The sequence below is a fragment of the Neoarius graeffei genome, chromosome 10, assembly GCF_027579695.1.
Source record: "Neoarius graeffei isolate fNeoGra1 chromosome 10, fNeoGra1.pri, whole genome shotgun sequence".
Lineage (NCBI taxonomy): Eukaryota > Metazoa > Chordata > Actinopteri > Siluriformes > Ariidae > Neoarius > Neoarius graeffei.
This window is the reverse complement of record NC_083578.1, coordinates 6,470,531-6,497,056: the sequence shown is the minus strand read 5'-3', so window position 1 is coordinate 6,497,056 and position 26,526 is coordinate 6,470,531. Positions and strand designations below refer to the sequence as shown.

Genomic DNA, 26,526 nt, shown 5'->3' with positions numbered 1-26,526 from the left:
CAGGCTATCTACAGCATTTCCAAGCTCCTGAAAAATCGGGAACCAATCAACTTTGAGCATCTCCAACGGCCCTGGGTAGAGGCGTGTTCAAGGCAGTGACGTAGTAGAACTGCGACCGGAAGCCATAGATTGTTTACAGAATCTATGCTCGGAGAGCTTTGAAGTCGCGTTAGCCAGGCTAACTACAAACCACTAGCCACAGTGGCTAGTGAACTAAAAAGGTAGCCTAATGTCAAGCCCTCGAGCATAATCAACCACACTTAGGTCAACTTCGGTAGTGTAATATCAAACATCAGAGATAACATGTCATACAAGTGCCATGATAAACAGACTAGGCTGCTTTGTGGTTTTACATTTTACTCACAGCTCATGTATCGGATTAAGGAAAGCTCACCTGTGTAATGCTCTTCCGAGAGGAGCTCTGAGGGGCTCCAGGACTAGCCGAGCTTGGACGTCCCTTTTTTATTTTGCGTGGCGTTTTGGATGGTGTTGGCTCTCGTGGTCTTTTTTCTGTGGGGGCTTCAGACGTGGCTCCGGTGGCTCCCGCAAACTCACTCTCCCATTGTCGAAAAACGGGCAGGTCCTGTTCGAGCCGCGTGAGAGTACTAACACATCTCGGACACATTCTCTCAGACTTTCCGATGGCCTGGGAAACAGTGAGGCCAATGTTCTCGAGTCGTTCCGCTATCGACTGCGGCTTTGTCCTTCTTTCAAATAAGACACTACAACGTGAATATACACCCGCCACTCGCATGTTAACTTTACATGTTCGACAAAAGTAGTTTCTCTCCATTTCTGCTCGTGTTATTATCGTCCTCTTCCTCTTCAGCTCCTCTTTCTTCTTCCTGTTACTCAAGCAGTTTCCGTCGCGTCACATACGTCAGAGGAAAGAGTGATGTGGTTGGTTTAAGCTTCATCACAGCCTTTTCTGGCTTTGACCAGTAGCAAACTGAGGCATTTCAGGGAGGCGGGTCAACCACGGGCTCTGGGAAAAGGTTTGGCTTAATAGCTTGGCCAGACCAAATGCTCGGAGAGCTTTGAAGTCGCGTTAGCCAGGCTAGTCTTCCCAGGCAGTCTCCCGTCCCAGTACTAACCAGTAGGCTGCATTGGGTGGCGCCGATACAGCTAGGGTTGCAGTGGGGGGTGAGTCCTCTGGTAACCACAAGAGTTTGACTTCCCACTCACATCTGTATTGCAGTGTGCTTTGCCAGATGGCCTTAGGTACCGTTTTTATGATGGCATTTGGTATGACCCAACTGTGAGTAGAACTTGCAATCTCCAAGTCAAGGCTAGGAAGCCATGGCCAAATGGTTAGAGAAGCAGCTTTGGGACCAAAAGTTCACTGGTTCGAACTGGCAGGACTGGCTTAAGTGGCCTTGAACAAGGCATCTAACCCCCAACTGCGCTGAAAAAAAATCCCTTGGATTTACTTGATTTTAATGTGTACATCGGTCCCACATGATCAGAATGTGGATGACTGACTTAATTTCCTTCTTTTTCTCAATTAATTATTACTTGTTAAACCAGAATAATTAAATCATGTCAGATTATTTAAAAGAATCAAGTTGATTTAACATTTCTTTTTAAAGCTATTGCAATACCAATTAATTGAGTAAAGTGATTTCATCATGTTCAGGATACCAGATTACGGAAGCCGAGAGAGGCCCTTCATATAATCCTTTTTTTTATTCACCTTGTTATCCCAAGATAACGACATAATTAATTCAGGATCTCGAGAAAACAACACAACTAATTCGAGATCTCGAGAAAACAAAACCGTTATTTCGAGATCTCGAGTAAACAAAACAATTATTCCGTGATCTCGAGTAAACAGCTGAGAAATGGTTCATTCAGGTGCGCCAAGAGACTTGTGATATGCTGACTTTGGGGCTATTTCTCATTCTGTATAGACGCAACTTTGGTCATTAGAATGTCTGGAATAATCGATCACCTAATAAGGCAATATTTTGATCAGGGGTTGGCACAGGGAGAGATTGCATTAAGTCTTTTAATAAGGGATCATTTCAAAATTAGTCCGCGGCACCTCCGCAGAAGACTGGCCCGGCTTCGTCTCTACCGACGGAGATACAGTGATCCAGCTGAGATCATGAAATAATTGTTTTGTTTTCTCGAGATCACGGAATAACGGTTTTGTTTTCTCGAGATCTCGAATTAGTTGTGTTGTTTTCTCGAGATCCTGAATTAATTATGTCGTTCTCATCTCATCTCATTATCTCTAGCCGCTTTATCCTTCTACAGGGTCACAGGCAAGCTGGAGCCTATCCCAGCTGATTACGGGCGAAAGGCGGGGTTCACCCTGGACAAGTCGCCAGGTCATCACAGGGCTGCACATAGACACAGACAACCATTCACACTCACATTCACACCTACGGTCAATTTAGAGTCACCAGTTAACCTAACCTGCATGTCTTTGGACTGTGGGGGAAAACGGAGCACCCGGAGGAAACCCACGCGGACACGGGGAGAACATGCAAACTCCACACAGAAAGGCCCTCGCCGGCCACGGGGCTCGAACCCGGACCTTCTTGCTGTGAGGCGACAGCGCTAACCACTACACCACCGTGCCGCCTAATTATGTCGTTATCTCGGGATAACAAGGTGAATAAAAAAAGATTACACTGTAAAAAAAAATCCGTTGTTTTTACGGAAAAACACTGGCAGCTGTGGTTGCCAGAATAATCCTGTTAAAAATACAGTGAAATGTAAACAACATTACAGAATAACTTGTACATTTCACTGGGATTCCATGTACAATTAATGATAACTAAATGTAAATTTTACAGGTATTCAATGTACAATAATCAATACGTAACTGTTAATTTTACGGATATTCATTGTACAATAAACAATGATTCAAAATGGTTACAAGCAATGATCTACTAGACAGATATTTTTTGGGGGGGCTTTTTTCACCTTCATTGGATAGGACAGTGTAGAGACAGGAAATGAGCTGGAGAGAGACCTTGGGTTGGAATCGAACCCGGGTCCCCAGACTCATAGTATGGCACCTTAGTCGATTGAGCCACAATGGTGGCCGTTTTTTAATTTTTTTTTAACAGGGCAATGATGTAATTTTAACTATCACATTCTGTTTTAGTATTACAGTTTGTGTTTAAACTACAACAATTTGTAAATTCTACAAAAAAATATGATCAATTCAACATATTCTTACTGTTAAATTAACAGTGGTATTTGGTGAGGAGTTTTACAGTATATTGATGTAAATTACACACTGCTTCATTGTTTTTGTATTTACAGTTTTTTGTGTCATGATTTTACATAAATTCACTGTTAATTCTACGGACATTTTAAGGGCCTCTCGCGGTTTCCGTACCAGATTTTCAAATGTAACTTTAACTTTATTTGTTAATGCTAATATTATTTAAAGGTATTATGTAACTTAAAAACAATTTTATTATTATGTCCTTACAACCCAAGTTAGGTCTTTAAATTTAACTTGATTTATTAAAGCCAGCCAAATGCATTGTAGACATCAGTTTTGTATTTATGTGTGTGCAAATACAAAAAACCGACTGCACTGACAAAAAAAACCAAAGATTCAGAGTTCTGTATTAAACCTTGACTGTATTGATCCTTCAACCTTTGGAGATCACACACTTTACCTGAACAGAAGGACTCTGCAGTTGCCATGCAGTAAATTCAGCATAAAAACTGGACACTAACCACGACGTTACTAGCAGTGGATTCAAAACACAAACCACAGAAACTTCACAGTAAACTGATAAAAATAAATCAAAGAATTCTGCATAAAGTGCAATGGATTCATGATACACAGAATCTAACTTGGCACTGTTTTCAGTGTCCCAGTGGAAGCACAGAAACTTCAGTCACAGCACATAAACAGTATAAACTTCACAGTACATTAAAAAAAATATATTGTGAGCTGTTAGTTGACAGTATTGCAACAGTGCATCCTCAAGAGTGAAAACACAACAGCAGCATTTTACTGACGTGAACCAAACATGCCGCAAACTGAATGAGGCAAATAAGAGCTAGTGCTTCTTTTAATAATAAATATATGAGTGATTCCACGCTTATGGGTACTGAAATGGGGACATGAACTTATTTTTAAAAATTCACCTAAAACCATTTCTTTTTTTTTTACCATCAGGTCACAAAACATGTAATCTTTAATGAATGATATGTTAAAAGATAACTTTAATTTTCTGAGATGTAATAAAAACATATTTATATGCCAAAGTCAAGCCTACGAGTTCCAAAATGATGTCTGTTCCATTACTTCTGTTACGATTGTCCATCTCGCGTCTGTTCAAATTAATTACAATCTAGCTATATACCATGTTAATCTTATTGAAAGAATGTGTATGTTTATTCTACTACACATGTTTATTCATTATATTTGCTAAAACATCACCTTCCTATGTTTCAAAAAGTAATTCTACATTGTTAAAATTGAGAATATATATGTCCACAACACTTCTGTTACGTTCTGACTTTGGCATATAAATATGTTTTTATTACATCTCAGAAAATTAAAGTTATCTTTTAACATATCATTCATTAAAGATTACATGTTTTGTGACCTGATGGTAAAAAAAAGAAATGGTTTTAGGTGAATTTTTAAAAATAAGTTCATGTCCCCATTTCAGTACCCATAAGCGTGAAATCACTCATATATATATTACAGAGAGGGTTAACCCTGTGAACACCATTTTACATAGCTAACAACTTTGACAAATCAAAGTGACTTTACAAACAAAAAGTGACCAACCCTACATAAACTCGTCACTGAGAAATAAAAAGTGGATACACAACAGAAATCAGTCTGAGCCGTTGACTGAGAGCCTGCTTTTCAGAGCAAGCGCTTTGTTGGAAAGTTTACCTCCATCCGGTTCCATCCAAATCTTTTGGATGACCTCAAAAGTATAGCGGAGGTCAGCAGGGTCGCTGAGGTTCAGTGCATGCATCAGTCCAAACAGCATAGCAACCGCTAATGCTACATTATCAAGAGCTTGTAGCACCTTGATGCCTTCAAGAACAATGCCAACGTCCTCTGCTTCATCACCTGAAGCATGTTCTTTAAGAACATAGATCCCAACAGTGGTGTCTTCAATGGCCTCATTGATGGTGTTTTGATCCATGCTCTGTACAAAACAGACAAAGGTAGATACCGGTAAACCAAAGCTAGGTAAATCAAACCTCATCACCAAGCCCTATCAAGAAAAGGATAAACATAAAATAGTGACACTATAGATCTAAAGTGAAAGTTAGAAGGAAGGTAAGTTTAGAGACAAGAACAAGTAACTACAGCAGAACATTATATAAACATATAATAAAATGGAAGCATCATCCGTTCCATGAGGGGGAAAAAAAAACACCTTGAATGCACCTGCTGATTGGCTGAAATAATGTGAGGCTCGGTCCGAGCCACTTTGTTGCCCATTTACAGAACCATAGTTGTGTATGAACACTGGATTCTTTTTTCATCGCACACAGATCAGACAGCTGGCAGACCATGAGGAGATATTTACTGAATCTGACAAAGTGTACTGCACAATTGTTCTTGAGAACCATTTATTCTACCTTTAAGTTAATTTAACCAGCAGCCAGAAACACTATTGGTTTTGTGTTATGAAACAGAAAAAGCAGATTATAAAAATGGTAATACATATTCTTTTAATCGATGAATAATTTCAGTACAAGCGATCTAGAATGAGAACAAGAGAAGAGTGGAAGATAAGTGTAAGCACCGAATTCATATACTAGTGCATCTCAAAAAATTAGAATACCATGAAAAAGTTCCTTTTTTTTCATAATTTAATTCAAAAAGGTAAACTTTCATATATCTATATTCATTACATGTAGAGTGAAATATTTAAAGCCTTTTTTGTTTTAATTTTGATGATTATGGCTTATAGCTCATGAAAATCAGAAATCCGGTATCTCAACTTATTAGAATATTCCCTAAGATCAATCAAAAAAAGGATTTACAATACAGAAATGTCCAGCTTCTGAAAAGTATATTCATTTATACACTCAGTACTTGGTTGGGGCTCCTTTACCATGAATTACTGTATCAATGCGGTGTGGCATGGAGGTGATCAGTCTGTGGCACTGCTGAGGTGTTATTGAAGCCCAGGTTGCTTTGATAGTGGCCTTCAGCGTATCTGTATTTTTGGGTCGGGTGTTTCTCATCTTCCTCTTGACAATACCCCATAGATTCTCTATGAGGTTCAGGTCAGGCAAGTTGGCTGGCCAATCAAACACAGTAATATCATGGTCAGCAAACCATTTGGTAGTAGTTTTGGCACTGTGGGTAGGTGCTAAGTCCTGCTGGAAAAGGAAATCAGCATCTCCAAAAAGCTCGTCAGCAGATGGAAGCATGAAGTGCTCTAAAATCTCCTGGTAGATGGCTGTGTTGACTTTGGACTTGATAAAATACAGTGGACCAACACCAGCAGATGACATGGCACCCCAAATCATCACAGACTGTGGAAACTTCACACTGGGCTTCAAACACCTTGGATTCTGTGCCTCTCCACTCTTCCTCCAGACTCTAGAACCGTGATTTCCAAATTAAATGCAAAATGTACTTTCATCTGAAAAGAGGACTTTGGACCACTGAGCAACAGTCCATTTCTTTCTCTCCTTAGCCCAGATAAGACACTTCTGATACTGTCTCTGGCTCAGGAGTAGCTTGATATTAGGAATGCGAAAGTTGTATCCCCTTTCTTGAAGATGTCTGTTCATGATGGGTCTTGATACACTGACACCAGCCTCAGTCCACTCCTTGTGAAGCTCTCCCAAGTTCTTGAATCAACTTTTTCTTGACAATCCTCTCAAGACTGCGGCCATCCCTGTTGCTTGTGCACCTTTTCCAGCCACCCTTTTCAGCAATGACCTTTTGTGGCTTACCCTCCTTGTGGAGGGCATCAGTGATCATCTTCTGGACAACAGTCAAGTCAGCAGTCTTCCCCATGATTGTGGTTGTGTGTACTGAACTAGACCGAGAGATACACTGTGTTCATACTGTTTTACTCAAACTCGAAATGAAATATTCTAATATTTTGAGATGTTTTTTTATGTTTTTGTACTGTATGCCATACTGATTAAAATTAAAATAGAAAAATGCTTGAAACATTTTAGTTCATGTGTAATGAGTCTATAATATATAACATTTTCACTTTCTTAAATAACTGATGGAAAATATTGAACTTTTTCACAATATTCTAATTTTTTGAGACACACTAGTACATACCACATATTCCTGTAGAAGGTTATCTGGATCTTTGCCCATGTAGACACAGACTCCCTTAATGATGCGCTCTCGTCCAGCATCTACATCACACTGCAAGGACATTTTCTAGGTTCGCATCTTAATTCAGTCCATGGGCCTTAATTTAACGACATCAACTGATCATAAACTGTCATATGGGTGCACATTTCTTTTCTCAGGTTTCCTACGATTGTGCGAGCCTTGCCATGCACTCCAAATCATGTGGGAGGAAGACTGAAGGGAAAGAAAGAGAAGATAGACAAATATATGACGATAAATAAGGAAACAGAGGAACAGTTAAAGTTGATACAAAAATATGCAATAGTGGAAGGACAAAGATGTAAAGTAAATGCGCAAAAAAAAAAAAAGGCTGTAAATTTAACATTTCTAGGACTGCGGGACCCCGGCATCACTTACTTACATTAGCCATTTGTACAGAGATTTTTTTAGCCTTATCCCTAGCTGTCCTCCTCTCCTTTGGAACAGCCTTATGAGGTTGTCAGAGTGGAGGTCCAGCTGAGACAGGAACTTGGACTGAAGTGGAACAGTGGTGATTCTCTTGAATTCAGCGTTGATCTGAAAAACAAGCAAGAACAGAGGATTCAAGGGGAAGGTCAGAGCAGACCAGGATAGTCAAGGAAGGAGATGAAGCACAGACAAATGATGTACTATCAAGCATATTAGCAATTTGCCAGGTTACGCAAGACTTTCCTTTTATCAACAGCAAATTCAAGATGAAAAACCCAGCATGAGATCAGACTTACCTCACTGACTTCAAACAGAGCAGGCCATCTCGCCATGAAATCCTCCACCATTGGTGTGTCACGAACAACTTCATGTCTTTTGTACGCAAAAGTCTTTTCCATCTTGAGCTTCACAACCTCTTGGTTGTTCCTCTTCTTTACATCTAAGGCCCACTTTACACGGGGACGGTATAAAACAAAAACGCAAAAGTCCGTTTTCGTTCTCACTTTTTTCCGCGTCTACACGACCGTTTTCAAGGAGGAAATCTGCGTCTATACGGTGACGCATAAATGTCTCCGCTATGTCTGCACGCATGCGCAACGTCTTCTGTCTTGTCTGATCTGCACATCTGCACCGCTGTTCTGTCAAGTTATCCTACCAAGCCTACTACGCATGCGCGAAATCCAGGAGGGGAGGAAAATTCAACAGTAGTTTTGTCCCACCGATCAGCTGCGCTGATAGAAAATCGGTGAGAATTTCACGCATTTGCCGATTTTTATGTTTTGTGCGTATTGGTCGAGTCTTTGGCCGAGTCAAATAATTTGTAATGACTTGTTTTGAATAATAAAACGGTCTGTATGCGAACTTGCTAGGATAACTTTACAGAACACCGGTCCGGCTGAGGTACTGTAGTGCTCGAGGGAGGAGCAGGAGCAAACCGAAACTCTTTTAATCTGCCTTTATTAAGTAACACTCACTCTTGTTTCGGTGAAGAAGAGAAAAGGCAGTGTCCATCTCAGCGAAATAAACCCGTTCGGCTGCTAGTTTTGTTTTCATTTCGGGTTTATGGTTTCACGAGCGGGCGGCGTGTGTGTGTAACTTGGCGACACCAAACTGAGGAGCTCCAGCTGGGCGGGTGAGCAGGAAAACACATCTACTGCATTAAAACACAGAGCAGCTTGAGGGTCCGTTGGATCGATGTAATCAGACATGCTCTTACTTTTTTTACTTACTTTCTTACTTCCCGAGCTGGCATGTACAGTATATGACATAGGTATGACGTAAACGCGTACCCGACGTGAGCAGATCCGAGCAGAGTTTGGCGTATTGGGTAGTTTAGACGGATATGCAACGGGGGCTGTTTTTAACTTATCCACTCTGGAAGGCGTTTTCAATTTTATCCGTTTTTCAGCCTCGGAAACGCCGTCCCCGTGTAAACGAAAGGCACTTCTGATAAAATATTTAGTCGTTTTTACCCGACAGCGTCCTCGTGTAAACGGGCCCTCAGTTTCAGCTGATGGGTACTGTATATCGGACAAAAATTCACTTCTTCTCTTTTTGCCTTCAAAGGCTTAGCTGTGCTTTCCAGCAGGTTTGGTGTTTAAGGAGTTCACGGTCACTTCTGGGCAGCCCAGTTTTCCCAGATGTGTGCGGTAGTTAGACCATTTATATTTTAAACCGGTCTTCCATCCACCACATCCAGTGCAGGACCCCTTCTCAGTTAAACATGGATGTTTCTTGATGAGACTCTGGGCTACCTGTTCCATCTCCTCATCACTGACAGACTTTATACTGCACAAGTTCCTGCACTAAACCGTCAAGGATGGCCGACTTCAACTTGGGATCTGGAATAAGTACAGTGCCATTTTGAATGTAAGCTAAACCTGCCCGCTGAAGTTTTAACTCTGCATCATAGGAGAACTTTGGTACAAGAAACACAACTGGCCAGGAGGACCATCCACAAGTTCACCTGACAGGGATGAAGAGTCAGTTGCTGAGCAAGGACTGAATGCTTGGAGGTGCAGGACTGGATTAAGGATAGTCGAGCTCTCATCATGTTGCATAGTGGTGGGCCTTGATATATCAATAACTCTAAGAGTACCTTTGTGTTCCACCTCTGACACTGAGGTCAGGTTAAGGAACTCGTTGCCAAACAAGGAATCCATAAATTGAAGTCTAAAGTTGCCCTGAAGTTCACACTGTTTCTTGACCTCAACAATAAGGTCATCAATGGATTCAGGGAGTCCGTGGGAGAGAGTCGACCTCTGAGAGCTGCCATCGGTCAATATGATCTTTAGGATCACAGGAGTCGCCATCTTCAAAGCCATTTACTCTGCAGACACACGCAAAGAAAATTATACATCAGACGTCCATGTAATTTAAAATGCCAAATTCGGTGGCAAAAACCTATTTTTAATTTACTGCATGCAGCAGGTATGCAAATTTATAGTAAAAAAAAAAGAAAATATAGTTGAAAAAAAGAAAATAAACAAATAGCAAGATAATGTAATACAGGGTGAGTGCACATAATCCTGTAACATACAGCAAGATAATAATTAGTCAGATCATTCATCCACAAAATGTAATTCAGACTGAAACTAAAAGGCTCACCGCACGACCAAAATTCAGAACAAGATGGAAACCTGCTATCATGTCCAAATACATTGACGGGTCTTTAAACACAAAGACTATAGCTTCTTTAGACTAGCAATATTTGTCAGAATAAAGCAAGTCTATATTTTCAATTATAATCAAATGTGCAAAAAAAACCAGCATTAGTATTTTCTATATATAACTCAAATTCTTTTTAAAATGTATCTCAAGGTAAATAAAGACTCAAATTTAGGGCTTTAAAAAAATACGAGCGCACTCACTACAATCCCGATTCCAAAAAAGTTGGGACAAAGTACAAATTGGAAATAAAAACGGAATGCAATGATGTGGAAGTTTCAAAATTCCATATTTTATTCAGAATAGAACATAGATGACATATCAAATGTTTAAAATGAGAAAATGCATCATCACATCACCTCTAGCCGCTTTATCCTTCTACAGGGTCGCAGGCAAGCTGGAGCCTATCCCAGCTGACTACGGGCGAAAGGCGGGGTACACCCTGGACAAGTCGCCAGGTCATCACAGGGCTGACACATAGACACAGACAACCATTCACACTCACATTCACACCTACGGTCAATTTAGAGTCACCAGTTAACCTAACCTGCATGTCTTTGGACTGTGGGGGAAACCGGAGCACCCAGAGGAAACCCACGCGGACACGGGGAGAACATGCAAACTCCACACAGAAAGGCCCTCGCCGGCCCCGGGGCTCGAACCCAGGACCTTCTTGCTGTGAGGCGACAGCACTAACCACTACACCACCGTGCCGCCCAAAATGCATCATTTAAAGAGAAAAATTAGGCGATTTTAAATTTCATGACAACAACACATCTCAAAAAAGTTGGGACAAGGCCATGTTTCCCACTGTGAGACATCCCCTTTTCTCTTTACAACAGTCTGTAAACGTCTGGGGACTGAGGAGACAAGTTGCTCAAGTTTAGGGATAGGAATGTTAACCCATTCTTGTCTAATGTAGGATTCTAGTTGCTCAACTGTCTTAGGTCTTTATTGTCGTATCTTCCGTTTTATGATGCGCCAAATGTTTTCTATGGGTGAAAGATCTGGACTGCAGGCTGGCCAGTTCAGTACCTGGACCCTTCTTCTACGCAGCCATGATGCTGTAATTGATGCAGTATGTGGTTTGGCATTGTCTCATCTCATCTCATTATCTCTAGCCGCTTTATCCTTCTACAGGGTCGCAGGCAAGCTGGAGCCTATCCCAGCTGACTACGGGCGAAAGGCGGGGTACACCCTGGACAAGTCGCCAGGTCATCACAGGGCTGACACATAGACACAGACAACCATTCACACTCACATTCACACCTACGGTCAATTTAGAGTCACCAGTTAACCTAACCTGCATGTCTTTGGACTGTGGGGGAAACCGGAGCACCCGGAGGAAACCCACGCGGACACGGGGAGAACATGCAAACTCCGCACAGAAAGGCCCTCGCCGGCCCCGGGGCTCGAACCCAGGACCTTCTTGCTGTGAGGCGACAGCGCTAACCACTACACCACCGTGGGTTTGGCATTGTCATGTTGGAAAATGCAAGGTCTTCCCTGAAAGAGACGTCGTCTGGATGGGAGCATATGTTGCTCTAGAACCTGGATATACCTTTCAGCATTGATGGTGTCTTTCCAGATGTGTAAGCTGCCCATGCCACATGCACTAATGCAACCCCATACCATCAGAGATGCAGGCTTCTGAACTGAGCGCTGATAACAACTTGGGTCGTCCTTCTCCTCTTTAGTCCGAATGACACGGCGTCCCTGATTTCCATAAAGAACTTCAAATTTTGATTCGTCTGACCACAGAACAGTTTTCTACTTTGCCACAGTCCATTTTAAATGAGCCTTGGCCCAGAGAAGACGTCTGCGCTTCTGGATCATGTTTAGATACGGCTTCTTCTTTGAACTATAGAGTTTTAGCTGGCAACGGCGGATGGCACGGTGAATTGTGTTCACAGATAATGTTCTCTGGAAATATTCCTGAGCCCATTTTGTGATTTCCAATACAGAAGCATGCCTGTATGTGATGCAGTGCCGTCTAAGGGCCCGAAGATCACGGGCACCCAGTATGGTTTTCCGGCCTTGACCCTTACGCACAGAGATTCTTCCAGATTCTCTGAATCTTTTGATGATATTATGCACTGTAGATGATGATATGTTCAAACTCTTTGCAATTCTACACTGTCGAACTCCTTTCTGATATTGCTCCACTATTTGTCGGCGCAGAATTAGGGGGATTGGTGATTCTCTTCCCATCTTTACTTCTGAGAGCCGCTGCCACTCCAAGATGCTCTTTTTATACCCAGTCATGTTAATGACCTATTGCCAATTGACCTAATGAGTTGCAATTTGGTCCTCCAGCTGTTCCTTTTTTGTACCTTTAACTTTTCCAGCCTCTTATTGCCCCTGTCCCAACTTTTTTGAGATGTGTTGCTGTCATGAAATTTCAAATGAGCCAATATTTGGCATGAAATTTCAAAATGTCTCACTTTCGACATTTGATATGTTGTCTATGTTCTATTGTGAATACAATATCAGTTTTTGAGATTTGTAAATTATTGCATTCCATTTTTATTTACAATTTGTACTTTGTCCAACTTTTTTGGAATTGGGGTTGTATTATAAAGCCTTTTGAATATGTTTGATGTGCAAATAGGACGGTGGACCTGTAAAAGAAAATATCAGTGAGGTGTCTCAATTAAAAAAAAAATCACAAAGCAAGTGTGCTAGATGCAGACATGAATTTGATTAGACTTTCTGGACACAATGACAAGCTGAAAAATAATTTTAAAACCAGTTTGTGTTGCAATTACATGTACCAGACTTGGCATATAATTGTCTTGGAAATAGTTCTAAGAGTGTAGTGTAATGTTGAACATGGGGGTGCGACTGATGCTCGCGGTGGTTTCTCTCAGTGAAAATGCAGTGCTTTCATGTGTTAGTGGAACGACTGGTGAAAGCGTACCAAAGTTTAACGCAAGTTTACTGTAAGTATGTAGTAGGTTCCTGATGTGGGCAAATGTTACACAAAACACACAAAAAATAAATAAAAATAAAATAAAACCCCAACCTGATTATTGGCATCTTCTAAGGTGACATTTTACCGAGCTCAACACATTACTGGGGCTTTGTCTCTGCATTTGTAACTGCAATATAAATTGGAGTAGCGCTTACATGTAGATCACATCTTTATATATATTTTCTATGGTTCACATAAACGGTAGAAATATAAACTTACCCTTTACGAAATTATCTCAGCATACTCGTACATATTTGTAGCTGGTTTCTTTTATGTTCGATCTGTTCAGATTTGCAAGCCGCTGTCTCTGTCGTCTCCGGGTTAGAGCTTCCATTTGGGGTCTTTCTCACATTTTAACAGCGGGTAAACTAAACAACCTGACTCCAGCCTGAGCAGAATAGTTTGAGCAGCCGATAACTGTGCAAATTTGCGGCATTTCATATTAAGGTACTTGCGGCTATGCATGTGTTATTCCAAAAAGATGGTAGACACAGCTAAATCAGAGAGGGTCATGGGCAAACGGTTTATAGGCACTGTCTGGAGCGCAGGGGTGAAGCTTGATAAAATCCCCTCACACAGCCAGCTAACAGCTGCTGCCCATCGGCTGCGACTTTAATGAAGTATAGTGGTCAGCAGCGGGACCGGGAGCTCAGCGGAGAAACACCATTATTGACAATAACTGTCAACAGAAAATTAACTAGCAGGTGTTAGCTAATGTCCACTAATATGCTATGATATATATATATATACACACAACCCCGATTCCAAAAAAGTTGGGACAAAGTACAAATTGTAAATAAAAATGGAATGCAATAATTGACAAATCTCAAAAACTGATTATTGTATTCACAATAGAACATAGACAACATGTCAAATGTCGAAAGTGAGACATTTTGAAATTTCATGACAGCAACACATCTCAAAAAAGTTGGGACAGGGGCAATAAGAGGCTGGAAAAGTTAAAGGTACAAAAAAGGAACAGCTGGAGGACCAAATTGCAACTCATTAGGTCAATTGGCAATAGGTCATTAACATGACTGGGTATAAAAAGAGCATCTCGGAGTGGCAGCGGCTCTCAGAAGTAAAGATGGGAAGAGGATCACCAATCCCCCTAATTCTGCGCCAACAAATAGTGGAGCAATATCAGAAAGGAGTTCGACAGTGTAAAATTGCAAAGAGTTTGAACATGTCATCATCTACAGTGCATAATATCATCAAAAGATTCAGAGAATCTGGAAGAATCTCTGTGCGTAAGGGTCAAGGCCGGAAAACCATACTGGGTGCCCGTGATCTTCGGGCCCTTAGACGGCACTGCATCACATACAGGCATGCTTCTGTATTGGAAATCACAAAATGGGCTCAGGAATATTTCCAGAGAACATTATCTGTGAACACAATTCACCGTGCCATCCACCGTTGCCAGCTAAAACTCTATAGTTCAAAGAAGAAGCCGTATCTAAACACGATCCAGAAGCGCAGACGTCTTCTCTGGGCCAAGGCTCATTTAAAATGGACTGTGGCAAAGTGGAAAACTGTTCTGTGGTCAGACGAATCAAAATTTGAAGTTCTTTATGGAAATCAGGGACGCCGTGTCATTCGGACTAAAGAGGAGAAGGACGACCCAAGTTGTTATCAGCGCTCAGTTCAGAAGCCTGCATCTCTGATGGTATGGGGTCGCATTAGTGCGTGTGGCATGGGCAGCTTACACATCTGGAAAAACACCATCAATGCTGAAAGGTATATCCAGGTTCTAGAGCAACATATGCTCCCATCCAGACGACGTCTCTTTCAGGGAAGACCTTGCATTTTCCAACATGACAATGCCAAACCACATACTGCATCAATTACAGCATCATGGCTGCGTAGAAGAAGGGTCCGGGTACTGAACTGGCCAGCCTGCAGTCCAGATCTTTCACCCATAGAAAACATTTGGCGCATCATAAAACGGAAGATACGACAAAAAAGACCTAAGACAGTTGAGCAACTAGAATCCTACATTAGACAAGAATGGGTTAACATTCCTATCCCTAAACTTGAGCAACTTGTCTCCTCAGTCCCCAGACGTTTACAGACTGTTGTAAAGAGAAAAGGGGATGTCTCACAGTGGGAAACATGGCCTTGTCCCGACTTTTTTGAGATGTGTTGTTGTCATGAAATTTAAAATCACCTAATTTTTCTCTTTAAATGATACATTTTCTCAGTTTAAACATTTGATATGTCATCTATGTTCTATTCTGAATAACATATGGAATTTTGAAACTTCCACATCATTGCATTCCGTTTTTATTTACAATTTGTACTTTGTCCCAACTTTTTTGGAATCGGGGTTGTGTGTATATATATATATATATATATATATATATATATATATATATTAGTGCTGTCAAAGTTAACGCGATAATAACGCGTTAACGTGATCTCGATTTATCGCGATTAAAAAAAATAGTGCCGTTAACGCAAATTCTAATTTGGCCCTGCGAGTCACCCGTAGTTCCTGTTGAGGCTTGTCGCGCGCTGCTTCAATAAGAGTACGTGTGAGTGATAGAGAAAGGCATAGACATATAAACATCCTCGCCGCCATATTGGATGTGGCAAAGTGGAGATTCTTCAGCCGTCTCTGGTGTAGAGTCTAGACAGTAGCCGAGAATAAAGATGCCTCATTCATGTGCTGCGTTTAACTGTACCAACAGGTTTACCGTCCAAACGAGATCACATGGGATTACCTTTCACAGGTGAGACTGGAAAAATACTTTTCAATACTGTTCCTTCAGTCTTCAGTTTCCCAGCTCATCTCCACCGGGGGGGTGTAGAGTTATAAGCAGTGAGAATTAGATAATACAGTGCCACACTATGATGAACGTTTTTATTTTTATCTGTTTTTTTCTTCTTTTATGGCAAATACTTCTCTTCAAAAGAAACTAATGAAGAGTAAAATAAAACATTTTTTTATTTTCACAGTGATATGCACTTTATTTTTCATCCCTTGGTTTTCTCATCTAATATGGAAGTTATGGATGTCAGTGGCTGTGACAAGACGTGTTATGCTCTGCAATAAAAAATAAAAAAAAAACGTTGGTACAAAGCAAGCCCATTCACTTTTTTATGCTGATAAGAGAATTACAATGGTTTTTCATGTGACAAAAATGTGCGATTAAATTGCGATTAATCGCGAGTTAATTATGACAGTTGCGACATTAATCGCGATTAAATATTTTAATCGCTTGACAGCACTAATATATATATATACACACACACAGGCTGCTGTAACTGTTATATAACGTTACTGTTCGAAAACAGCACTCTAGTTGACTGTCGCCCAATTTACTTTAACACGAACATATATAAATTTGAAGAACTTACTTTTTTTTTGAGATTCGGTTTCTCTCCACGGTGACTTGTTGCTGCAGAAAATGGAGACTTTTCCACAGTTTCCGCGGGCTTACGGGTCTTGTTTACTTATTTGGCATCCAACATATCGGCGCATTAGCGCCACCTTCTGCTCCAGAGTGGTTCATGACCTTTCCTGGCGACATTTGAATGTATTCCATTTCCGGTAGAGACTAAACTCGATTACATTGAGTTTTTTTTTTTTAATTCAATCAATTTCAATCTACATGAAAGAAATTAGTACAGTCAACATAAACAACTTAAGTCTACTTGATTAAACCATGTTCACATGCAGAATATAAATGAATCGTGTTGCATTTACTAACTTCATTTTTGTAAATTCAAAAACCCAATATTTCCCTTTTTTTCAGTGTGCTCAGGCAAGAGTGGTGGCGTACCTTGTGTCTGATTAGCCAAAGAAAACTAATGATGTGATTATCAGTTCGGGCAAGAATCCAGCCATAACGACACGACAACCTTATCGAGAGGCGAACACAGCACGCGAACCACTAGGCCAACTCACTGTAATGTTATCGTGATGCTATATGTATGTGTAAAAGATCTTCCAACTTGGAGAACAAGGTGTTTAAAAACTAGCTATTAGGATAGTCATCTCGTAGAACTGTTAGCGGTACGTATGATTTTGGAATTTCACCTTGTTTGGTAGGAAAGCGCTATTTCAAGCTTTTCGAGAGTGTGCCTAAATGGTGGACTGACTGTTTTGTACTGTAAATAGTATACCGTTTGGAACGCTGCTAAAATACTCACAACTCTGAGGATGTACAGTACGATAATGATCTGCTTACATTTCCTCAGAAGCTTTCTGGGAACAAAAAACTTAATAAACTGTACTCACGTACATAATAATGTTACAGTTACTGAATATCAGATGAAAGAGTGAAACATTTTGGTTGCTTCGATGTAATCGGACCTCTCATGTCAGTTTGCATTGTCTATACTGGCTCTGTGTGTCTGCAAAGGTCACAGATACAAACTAGCCCCCAATCACGAAGTGAAATACAGTGGAGAAAACAAAAGCGTCTCCTCTGGTCGCAGTCCATGAGTGTATTTTTATTACCAGTAGGTTGAATCCCAAAATCCTATTCACTGCAGCTGTAAAATGTATCATGAAGTGGTTAGAATTTATCACTTACAGCTAGTCGTCTTCGTCTCCTTCTTCCTATTCTTCTTTTTATTAATGGTAGTTAGAGAAAACATTTGATATGTGATTTTGTATTTTATTCCATGTACATTTCAACTTAAGAAAAGAACAATTTGGACTTTTACTCTTCAAGCGCTGAAATGTTCTGCTCTCTGTCCTACAGGAGGCGCTGATCAGTGCTTGGCTGCAGTTCAGCGACGGCTCCATGGCCCCTCTGGACCTTTACAACCCGGATCACTTTGTGCTGACGGTGATCTCGCTGGATGAGGAGGTGGTGAGTGTGAATCAGGACGCGACCGGGCGCTGGCCCATAGTCTCGGCTCAGGCTGAGGGTCAGGGCCCACTGCTGCGCGTCGAGATGAGCGTCCATGAGTCGTGTCAGAAACTGAAACCTCGTCGCAGCGTGCTTGCTGCCGGAAACTGCCACGTCCGGGTCAAATATGGCCGCACGGAGAGCGTCTCACAACCTGAATATGGAGACGACACCGAGAACCACCGGCAGAACCTGAATTTACCGGATCGAACCGGAATGGAGGGCCATTACTTCTACAGCTCCATTTCCAACATGGACGATGATGGCGCAATCAGGAGAATCACCACCACACCCAAAACAGAAATCATCCGAAGAACTGGGGGAGAGAAATTCTCAAATGATGGCAGCCAAATTTCCAACAACATTCCTATCGACTTCTCAGATTTTCCAGCCCAAGTGGACCTTCCTCGAGGACACAGTGTCTATGATGATGACTTGATTCAGACAAATCGAGGACTCTCGGACCTGGAAATAGGGATGTACGCCTTGTTAGGAGTCTTCTGTCTGGCTATCTTGGTCTTTCTTATAAACTGCATTTCCTATGCACTGAAATATCGCCATAAGGAGATGAGCATCGAGGGTCAGGAGAGTCTGAACCACGCACATGACTGGGTGTGGCTGGGAAATGAGGCGGAGCTTCTGGAGAGTCATGTGAGCCTGTCGCCGCAAACAGACGAGCAAATCACAATTATGGACTCCAGCATCGGTGGGCTGGAGGAAGGAAGCCTTCTGCTCAACGGCGGTTCCTTACAGAAGAATGGTCACGAGCGGCAGGAGCATCGAGGAGCCGAGAACAACGGCGGGAAAGACAAAGGGGATTCGCCCACGACCAAGAGGAAGAGAGTAAAATTCACTACCTTCACCACCATCCCAGCCAGTGAGACACTCGGGGAGGAGCCAAACGAGGAAATAAAGTGGGTGTGTCAGGATGTGGACATGGGAGAGTCCAAAGAGCTGCAGAACTACATGGAGCGGCTAAACGACAGTGTTTTAAAAGACGTGGCGTAGTCAGCAAAGTGACAGCGTGTGTTAAACCACAGAACTCACCCTTATGCCTTCTTCATAGAACCAGGATTCAGTCACGGAAACATCACAAGCTCTCTGAGATCCAGAAAAACCATGGGACGTGACATCTGTGCATTTGTTGTACTCTCAGACCAACACGGCAGCTGCCAAAGGACTTGCTACCTGACGTCATGGTACTCGTGGCAAAAGAGTTTTTACATCAATGAACACAAAAATCAGACTTTCATTTATTGTTCATTTATTGCCCTTCACTTTGTTCCTTATTCTCTTCATTTATAAACAAATTTATTTTAGCGCCTTTTCTAGTTAAACGAAAAAAAGAAGAAATAACAGGATTGCCAAGCTTGCAGATGTTACACACACACACACACACACACACACACACACACAAATGAGTGTAATATTAATGCATACTGTACCACTGTAAATAAAGTGCACATAGAATTGTTTTGACAGATTCGATGTCCTTCTGAGCATCGTTCCTTGTGCTCATACACCATGACCTTGTGATCCACTGGAGCCAAAAGCCACAGCTGGCACTGGGTATTTCTTTTTAACTCCACAGCAAGAGTGAAAAATATTTCTGTGCATAAAATATAAACACAATATTCACCTTATCTTCCACCTCAGCAAACTAAATTATTCCATTTTTCCCCTCTGTGCCCAATTTTATTCCCTAAATCTTTGGTATGCAAAAAGCTGTGAGCGTCTGACTCAAGCTGTTCCCAGCCAGATAGCAAAAACAGAAGAAAAAAAAAACATCTCTGCTCTAATTTAATCATTTGTGACCGGGACAATTTTCATAATGCCAAAAAAAAGGGCAAAAAAAATCCAAAGCTAATTGAAATCAATTATAAATCCAGCATCATTTGAGCAAAACAGCAGGAGGCTGAACAGGGTTAAACAAGGACAAGCTGGAAATCGCTAATATGAATTTGGAGCATATGCAGAGAACGGAAGAGAAGAGAAATGGTGGAAAACAAATACATTTTTCAACAACTTATGATAGTATACATATCAGTATAAAGATCCATTGTGCTTGGATATTTCTGAAGGTCCTTTCGCATCCATTAGTCTGTTTTTGGTCTGAGTTAGTTTTCTCAAAAATCATACTGAGGAGTGTGGAGGACTGAAAACATCCCTTTGGTCAGGATTACGGTGATAGGAAAAGTTCAACAAACCTTTATCAAGTGCATAGAAACCACAAAATCATCAGAACGTGTAGATTTTTATCAGCAAATGCTGTCATTATTATACAGTGCCTTGAAAAAGTATTCATACCCCTTGAACTTTTTCACGTTTTTCCACCTTACAACCACGAACTTAAAAGTTTTTTATTGACATTTTATGTGATAGACCAACACAGAGTAGCACATAATTGTGAAGTGAAACGAAAATGATAAATGGTCTTCAAAATTTTAAACAAAGAAAAATCTGAAAAATGTGGTGTGCATTAGTATTCAGCCCCCTGTACTCTGATATCTCTAAATACAATCCAGTGCAATCAATTGCCTTCAGAAGTCGTCTAATTAGTTAATAGAGTCCTACTGTGTGTAATTTACTCTCAGCATAAATACACTTGTTCTGTGAAGGCCTCAGTGGTTTGTTAGAGAACACTGAAGAACAAACAGCATCATGCAGACCAAAGAACTCACCAGACAGGTCAGGGATAAAGTTCTGGAGAAGTTTAAAGCAGGGTTAGGTTATAAAAAAAATATCCCAAGCTCTGAACATCTCAAGAAGCACTGTTCAATCCATCATTCAAAAAAATGGAAAAAGTATGGCACAACTGCAAACCTACCAAGATATGGCCGGCCACCTAAACTGACCGAGCGAGCAAGGACAGCACTGGTCAGAGAAGCAGCCAAGAGGCCCATGATCACTCTGGAGGAGCTGCAGAAATCCACAGCTCAGGTGGGAGAATCTGTGCACAGGACAACTATAAGTCGTACACTCCACAAATCTGGCCTTTTTGGAAGTGTCAAGAAGAAAGCCATTGTTGAAAGACAGGCATAAGAAGCCCTGTAGGGGACACAGCAAACATGTGGAAGAAGGTGCTTTGGTCAGATGAGACCAAAGTTGAACTTTTTGGCCGAAATGCAAAGCGCTATGTGTGGCGGAAAACTAACACTGCTCATCAGCCTGCACACACCATCCCCACTGTGAAACATGGTGGTGGCAGCATCATGCTATGGGGATGCTTTTCTTCAGCAGGGACAGGGAAGCTGGTCAGAGTTGATGGGAAGATGGATGGCGCTAAATACAGGGCAATCCTGGAAGAAAACCTGTTGGAGGCTGCAAAAGACTTGAGACTGGGAAGGAGATTCACCTTCCAGCAAGACAATGACCCTAAACATACAGCCAGAGCTACAATGGAATGGTTTAGATCAAAGAATATTCATGTGTTAGAATGGCCCAGTCAAAGTCCAGACCTAAATCCCATTGAGCATCTGTGGCAAGACTTGAAAATTGCTGTTCACAGACGCTCTCCATCCAATCTGACTGAGCTTGAGCTATTTTGCAAAGAAGAATGGGCAAAAATTTCAGTGTCTAGGTGTGCAAAGCTGGTAGAGACATACCACAAAAGACTTGCAGCTGTAATTGCAGCAAAAGGTGGCTCTACAAAGTATTGACGCAGGGGGGCTGAATACTAATGCACATCACATTTTTCAGATTTTTGTTTAAAATTTTGAAGACCATTTATCATTTTCATTTCACTTCACAATTATGTGCTACTCTGTGTTGGTCTATCACATAAAATGTCAATAAAAAACTTTTAAGTTCGTGGTTGTAAGGTGGAAAAATGTGAAAAAGTTCAAGGGGTATGAATACTTTTTCAAGGCACTGTATAAATGATGGGTGCAGAACATTTTGTGCGTCACTTCTCCAGGACTCATGGCATTTCTGCTCATGTCTTGCAGCCCAAAACATGCTGCATGTTTGATTCACTTCCTGCATTCGAGTGGATTCAGAGTGACATCATGGTGGTGAAGTGGTTAGTGGTGTGGCTTCACAGCAAGAAGGTTCCAGGTTCATGGCCAATGGAGGCCTTTCTGTGTGGAGTTTGTATGTGTGGGTTTCCTCCAGGTGCTCCGGTTTCCTCCCACAGTCCAAAGACATGCAGGTTAGGGAAAAATACCCAGCCACTGGGGTTGCACAAGGCAGTGCATACTTGAATCTCTTTATCACTAGAGCTGCCTCATTTGATTCACTTCCTGCAGTCGAGTCGATTCAGACCGAGACCACTTTGCTCGGATGCCTTTGGACCGGAGTGTGAGCGCTGTATTCTCACCTGTCTAAAGAACCGCACTATGGAGGAGAACACACCAGGACTTCCTTTCACACAGACTAACCACTGTGTATGTGAACCCACACTGAGTCAGTACTCCAGTTTCTCTTCTACTCAGGAAAATAAGGACTGATGTTTCTGTGAATAATCTTTATTATTTAATCACAAGCAAGATTTGACATTTTCATTTCTTTTCCAGTTTTTATCCGTCCACCTAGAGCATCAAGTGTGTCTGTGCTTCACTTACCTTTCGCTGGAGTAGAATTTTAAAATCATTTCCTGTCCATTTATCCCCAGCACCTACACTACAGTACACTACAGTACACGTCTCATTCATTTTCCCTCGAACTGGCTCTCCATCCTTGTTCTGTGCCAAACAACTCAGATGTCTGTAAGATTACCTGGATGCATTTCAATAACTCTTGCACTGTGTGATTAGCAGTGAAGGGAGAATTTTTGAGAGCGGAACACAATCTATTTGTCTTGTCAGGAAGAAAGATGGTGCATTGCGCATGTGCATCGACTCCTGACTTTCACCAAAGAGTTGACTCGTTTGTGAAAAGCACATCACTTCTGTGATCATTTTGTGCAGATATTCATTCCAGACATGACTCAATGCCTGCCTGGAAGATTTTTTTCTCGGTTTCAGATGTACATCGCTTGAATTATGTCAGTAATTTTCTGACTGGGATTTCTGATTTAGCTGTCCGTCTGAGGTCGCTTTATCCTGATTTCCATATCTAATAAACGAAAGCAGTACACGTCAGATACGGTGTGTGTGTTCAGTGTTGTGAGAAAATACAAAAGAAAAATGCTGTGTATTTTATGGCACTCATTTGCAGAACGTGTACATGCATGGACATCGTTTTGTTTTGTTTTTTTCTCTCCCATCACTCGGGCTGTTTGAATGAATTAATGAAAGCAGTGGTGTATGTTAATGTGGCATTTTGCTGATAATCTCTCAAGCTGAATTATTGCAAGTGTTCAGTACACAAATGCCAGCGTTTGTCTAATTAACCTGAGCCGGATTTCCCTGGGCATTAGTGGAAAAGCGTCATATTTCCTCTTTGCTACCAATTAATGTGACGTTCGTATTAGTTTTCGGCTCAGTAGTAGTCTTTATGATTATGAAGAGGAGAGTCAGTGAAGCCTGTTTATCCGTTCATTCTAAGCGGAGCAGGGTCAGGAAAGATTAGACAGCACTCATGTTAACGAGTGAAACGTGGACTCATTATTCACTGGCATGTTGGCGTTCTTCATATTCTAGTAACGATGCTTCATAAGCATTTTATAAACTGCAGTAATACCTTATAAAGCGATAAACTATGATCATTAATACGCTGATGACTGATAGACAATTTTTTTTTTTTTTCAAAACAAACAGTCCATGTTTTAGCACAAGGCGGCCTCAAACCCTGGACCCAACAGGAAGTGACATCACTGTGCATCTGTGAGTATATCCACAGCACTGTTCATACGTTTGTTTGAGTCGACAACATGCTCAAATATTTTAGTATATTCTTATGAAACAGCGTGAAGTGCAAGTGTCGTAAGATCCAAGAGCCAATCAGATTCCAGTATGCAAATGAAAGCCAAGTATTGCTGATTTCTTACCAGGTGAATGGAGCTCTGTGTGTGTTTAAGTTTGGATTTTCTTTTTCTGATTTGCATATTTTTTGGATGAGTGTTAAAGTGAAGAATCTTCTACAATATTTTCAATTCCATTTCCGTTTACACTTGAGAATACGCTGTGTACATTTTGGCTGCCGCTTCTCACCAGAACTTTTTATTTTTTCTTCCTTTGTTTTTATGGGTTTTTTTTTAATGTTTTGTCCACTGGTTGTGGTGTAGCTCCAGACCCAGTTTTGGCCATCAGTTCCCTTCAGGCATTGGTCTGCCGTGAGTGATGCCTGTGCTCCTCACTATGGACTGCAGTGAGCTTGTTGCTCTTTTAACATCGGGGTCGTCCAGCGCTCTGTGCGGCGGTGCTTCTGTGCTTGGGCAATGTTGCCTAGTGGTGTCGCGGTGGCTGTGCAGGTGGTTTGGGACATACCAGCGCTCTGTGCGGCGGTGCTTCTGTTCTGTTAATGTTATAGTAATGCTGTCTGTTGTTGCCCAAATGAGGATGGGTTCCCTTTTGAGTCTGGTTCCTCTCGAGGTTTCTTCCTCATGTTGTCTGAGGGAGTTTTTCCTTGCCACTGTCGCCACAGGCTTGCTCATTGGGGATAGATTAGGGATAAAATTAGCTCATGTTTTAAGTCGTTCAAATTCTATAAAGCTGCTTTGCGACAATGTTTATTGTTAAAAGCGCTATACAAATAAACTTGACTTCTTGGGCAATGTTGCCTAGCGGTGTCGCGGTGGCTGTCCAGGTGTTGTGAGCTTTAACTTCGTGCACCTTTTGGTGGGACTGTGGGTAGCTACGCCATTAGAATTAGATCCTGATCCTCTTTTCTAACAAGTTTTTGGACATTTTTGATGTGGAAAAGACGCGTCAATCAATTTGCTATTTAACACAAACGCATCATTTCGAAGACAACTTTGCATCCTAATAAAAGAAATGAAAGAAATCTTTCACATTTGTTTGTGCACCGGTTTTTGACGTTAATGTTGAGAACAACATCACAGTGAATTAAATGTTTACCAAAAAAAAATCAAACAGCACAGTCGGGGTTTAGTTTTGAATCGAATGAGGTTCAATTCATTCAGTGGGGTTTAAATCAACACCGTGTTCCTTCTGACTGCTTCGTAGAGTTCAGATTTGAGTGCAGAACTAAACACCGCCGGTGTGGACGAGTCAAACAAGGCTCGTATTGACCATTTCGACGTTTCACCTCGAGAGACTCATTTCAATTTGCATGTATTTTCGGTCCTTCTTTTCTCTCAACGTCCGAATGAGCTGACTGCTGTGATTAGTGACACGCCTCCATCGATTGCTGCATCTTGAATGGAAGCAAGATTGAATGAGTGTGTTGAGTCCATCGCATTACTCCTGCGCAGTCCTTTCTAAACTCTCCAACTTCCTGTCCAACAACTTTCTCTCTCTCTTTCTTCCTGTCATCCCTACACACAGCAGCCTGATAGATGATTGTTTTCTTTCTTTCCGTCTCCTCGTCTCCGTGGTGAGACTTCGGTTGCGGTTCTATCAGCGTCGGGGCTGATGTGGAAGGAGTGTGTGTTACTCTGAGGGCGGCGGATCACGACACGCAGCCTGTGAAGTGTGAAGGATGGAGAAATTTCACTGTCACACAAAAGCGAGGGGAAGATGGATGGCACTCGGGTTGTAATTAACACACCATCATGTTCCTCTTTTTATTTCATCTTTGCCGAGGCGGGGGGGGCGGAGGCCGTCTCGGCACACTGCACAACACTAAATGATTTTCTCTGTTTGTAGAGTTTCAGTCACTTTTTTCCACGTTCCCTCGACTCGCCTCGTGAGCGAACAGACGTCCTGTGGGGAAACGTTTCCAACGCTGTCACACAGAGGTGTGTTAATGAGGTCTGCGATTAGGAAACACATCTGAGGCCTTGTTTAGGAAAGTGTTTGCACAGTCAGATTGGATTTTAAATTCGCTGCAATAGTGCTGATGTTAAAAGTGACACGTTAGGGGCCCCAAGCACTGAATTTGGTCGTTTTGCAGCCCAAGCACTTTTTATTCGCAGAGAAATCCAGCCCCTCCTTTGTTTATTTCAGGTTTCAAGAACAAAATGAATGTGTGTGTCCAGGAACCAGCAGAGGGGCGGCACGGTGGTGTAGTGGTTAGCGCTGTCGCCTCACAGCAAGAAGGTCCGGGTTCGAGCCCCGTGGCCGGCGAGGGCCTTTCTGTGCGGAGTTTGCATGTTCTCCCCGTGTCCGCGTGGGTTTCCTCCGGGTGCTCCGGTTTCCCCCACAGTCCAAAGACATGCAGGTTAGGTTAACTGGTGACTCTAAATTGAGCGTAGGTGTGAATGTGAGTGTGAA

At 41.7% G+C, this 26,526-nt stretch overlaps 1 protein-coding gene across 1 annotated transcript in view; it reads left to right on the top strand.

The window, feature by feature from the left end:
* The window catches only part of si:dkeyp-14d3.1 (transmembrane protein 132C), a 464,566-nt gene extending 445,308 nt beyond the window's left edge, over positions 1 to 19,258 (top strand). Inside the window, exon 9 of the mRNA XM_060931177.1 lies at positions 18,101 to 19,258. Coding sequence (XP_060787160.1) covers positions 18,101 to 19,258 — 1,158 coding nt within the window. The remainder of the gene's footprint in view (positions 1 to 18,100) is intronic.
* Positions 19,259 to 26,526: the final 7,268 nt, after the last annotated feature.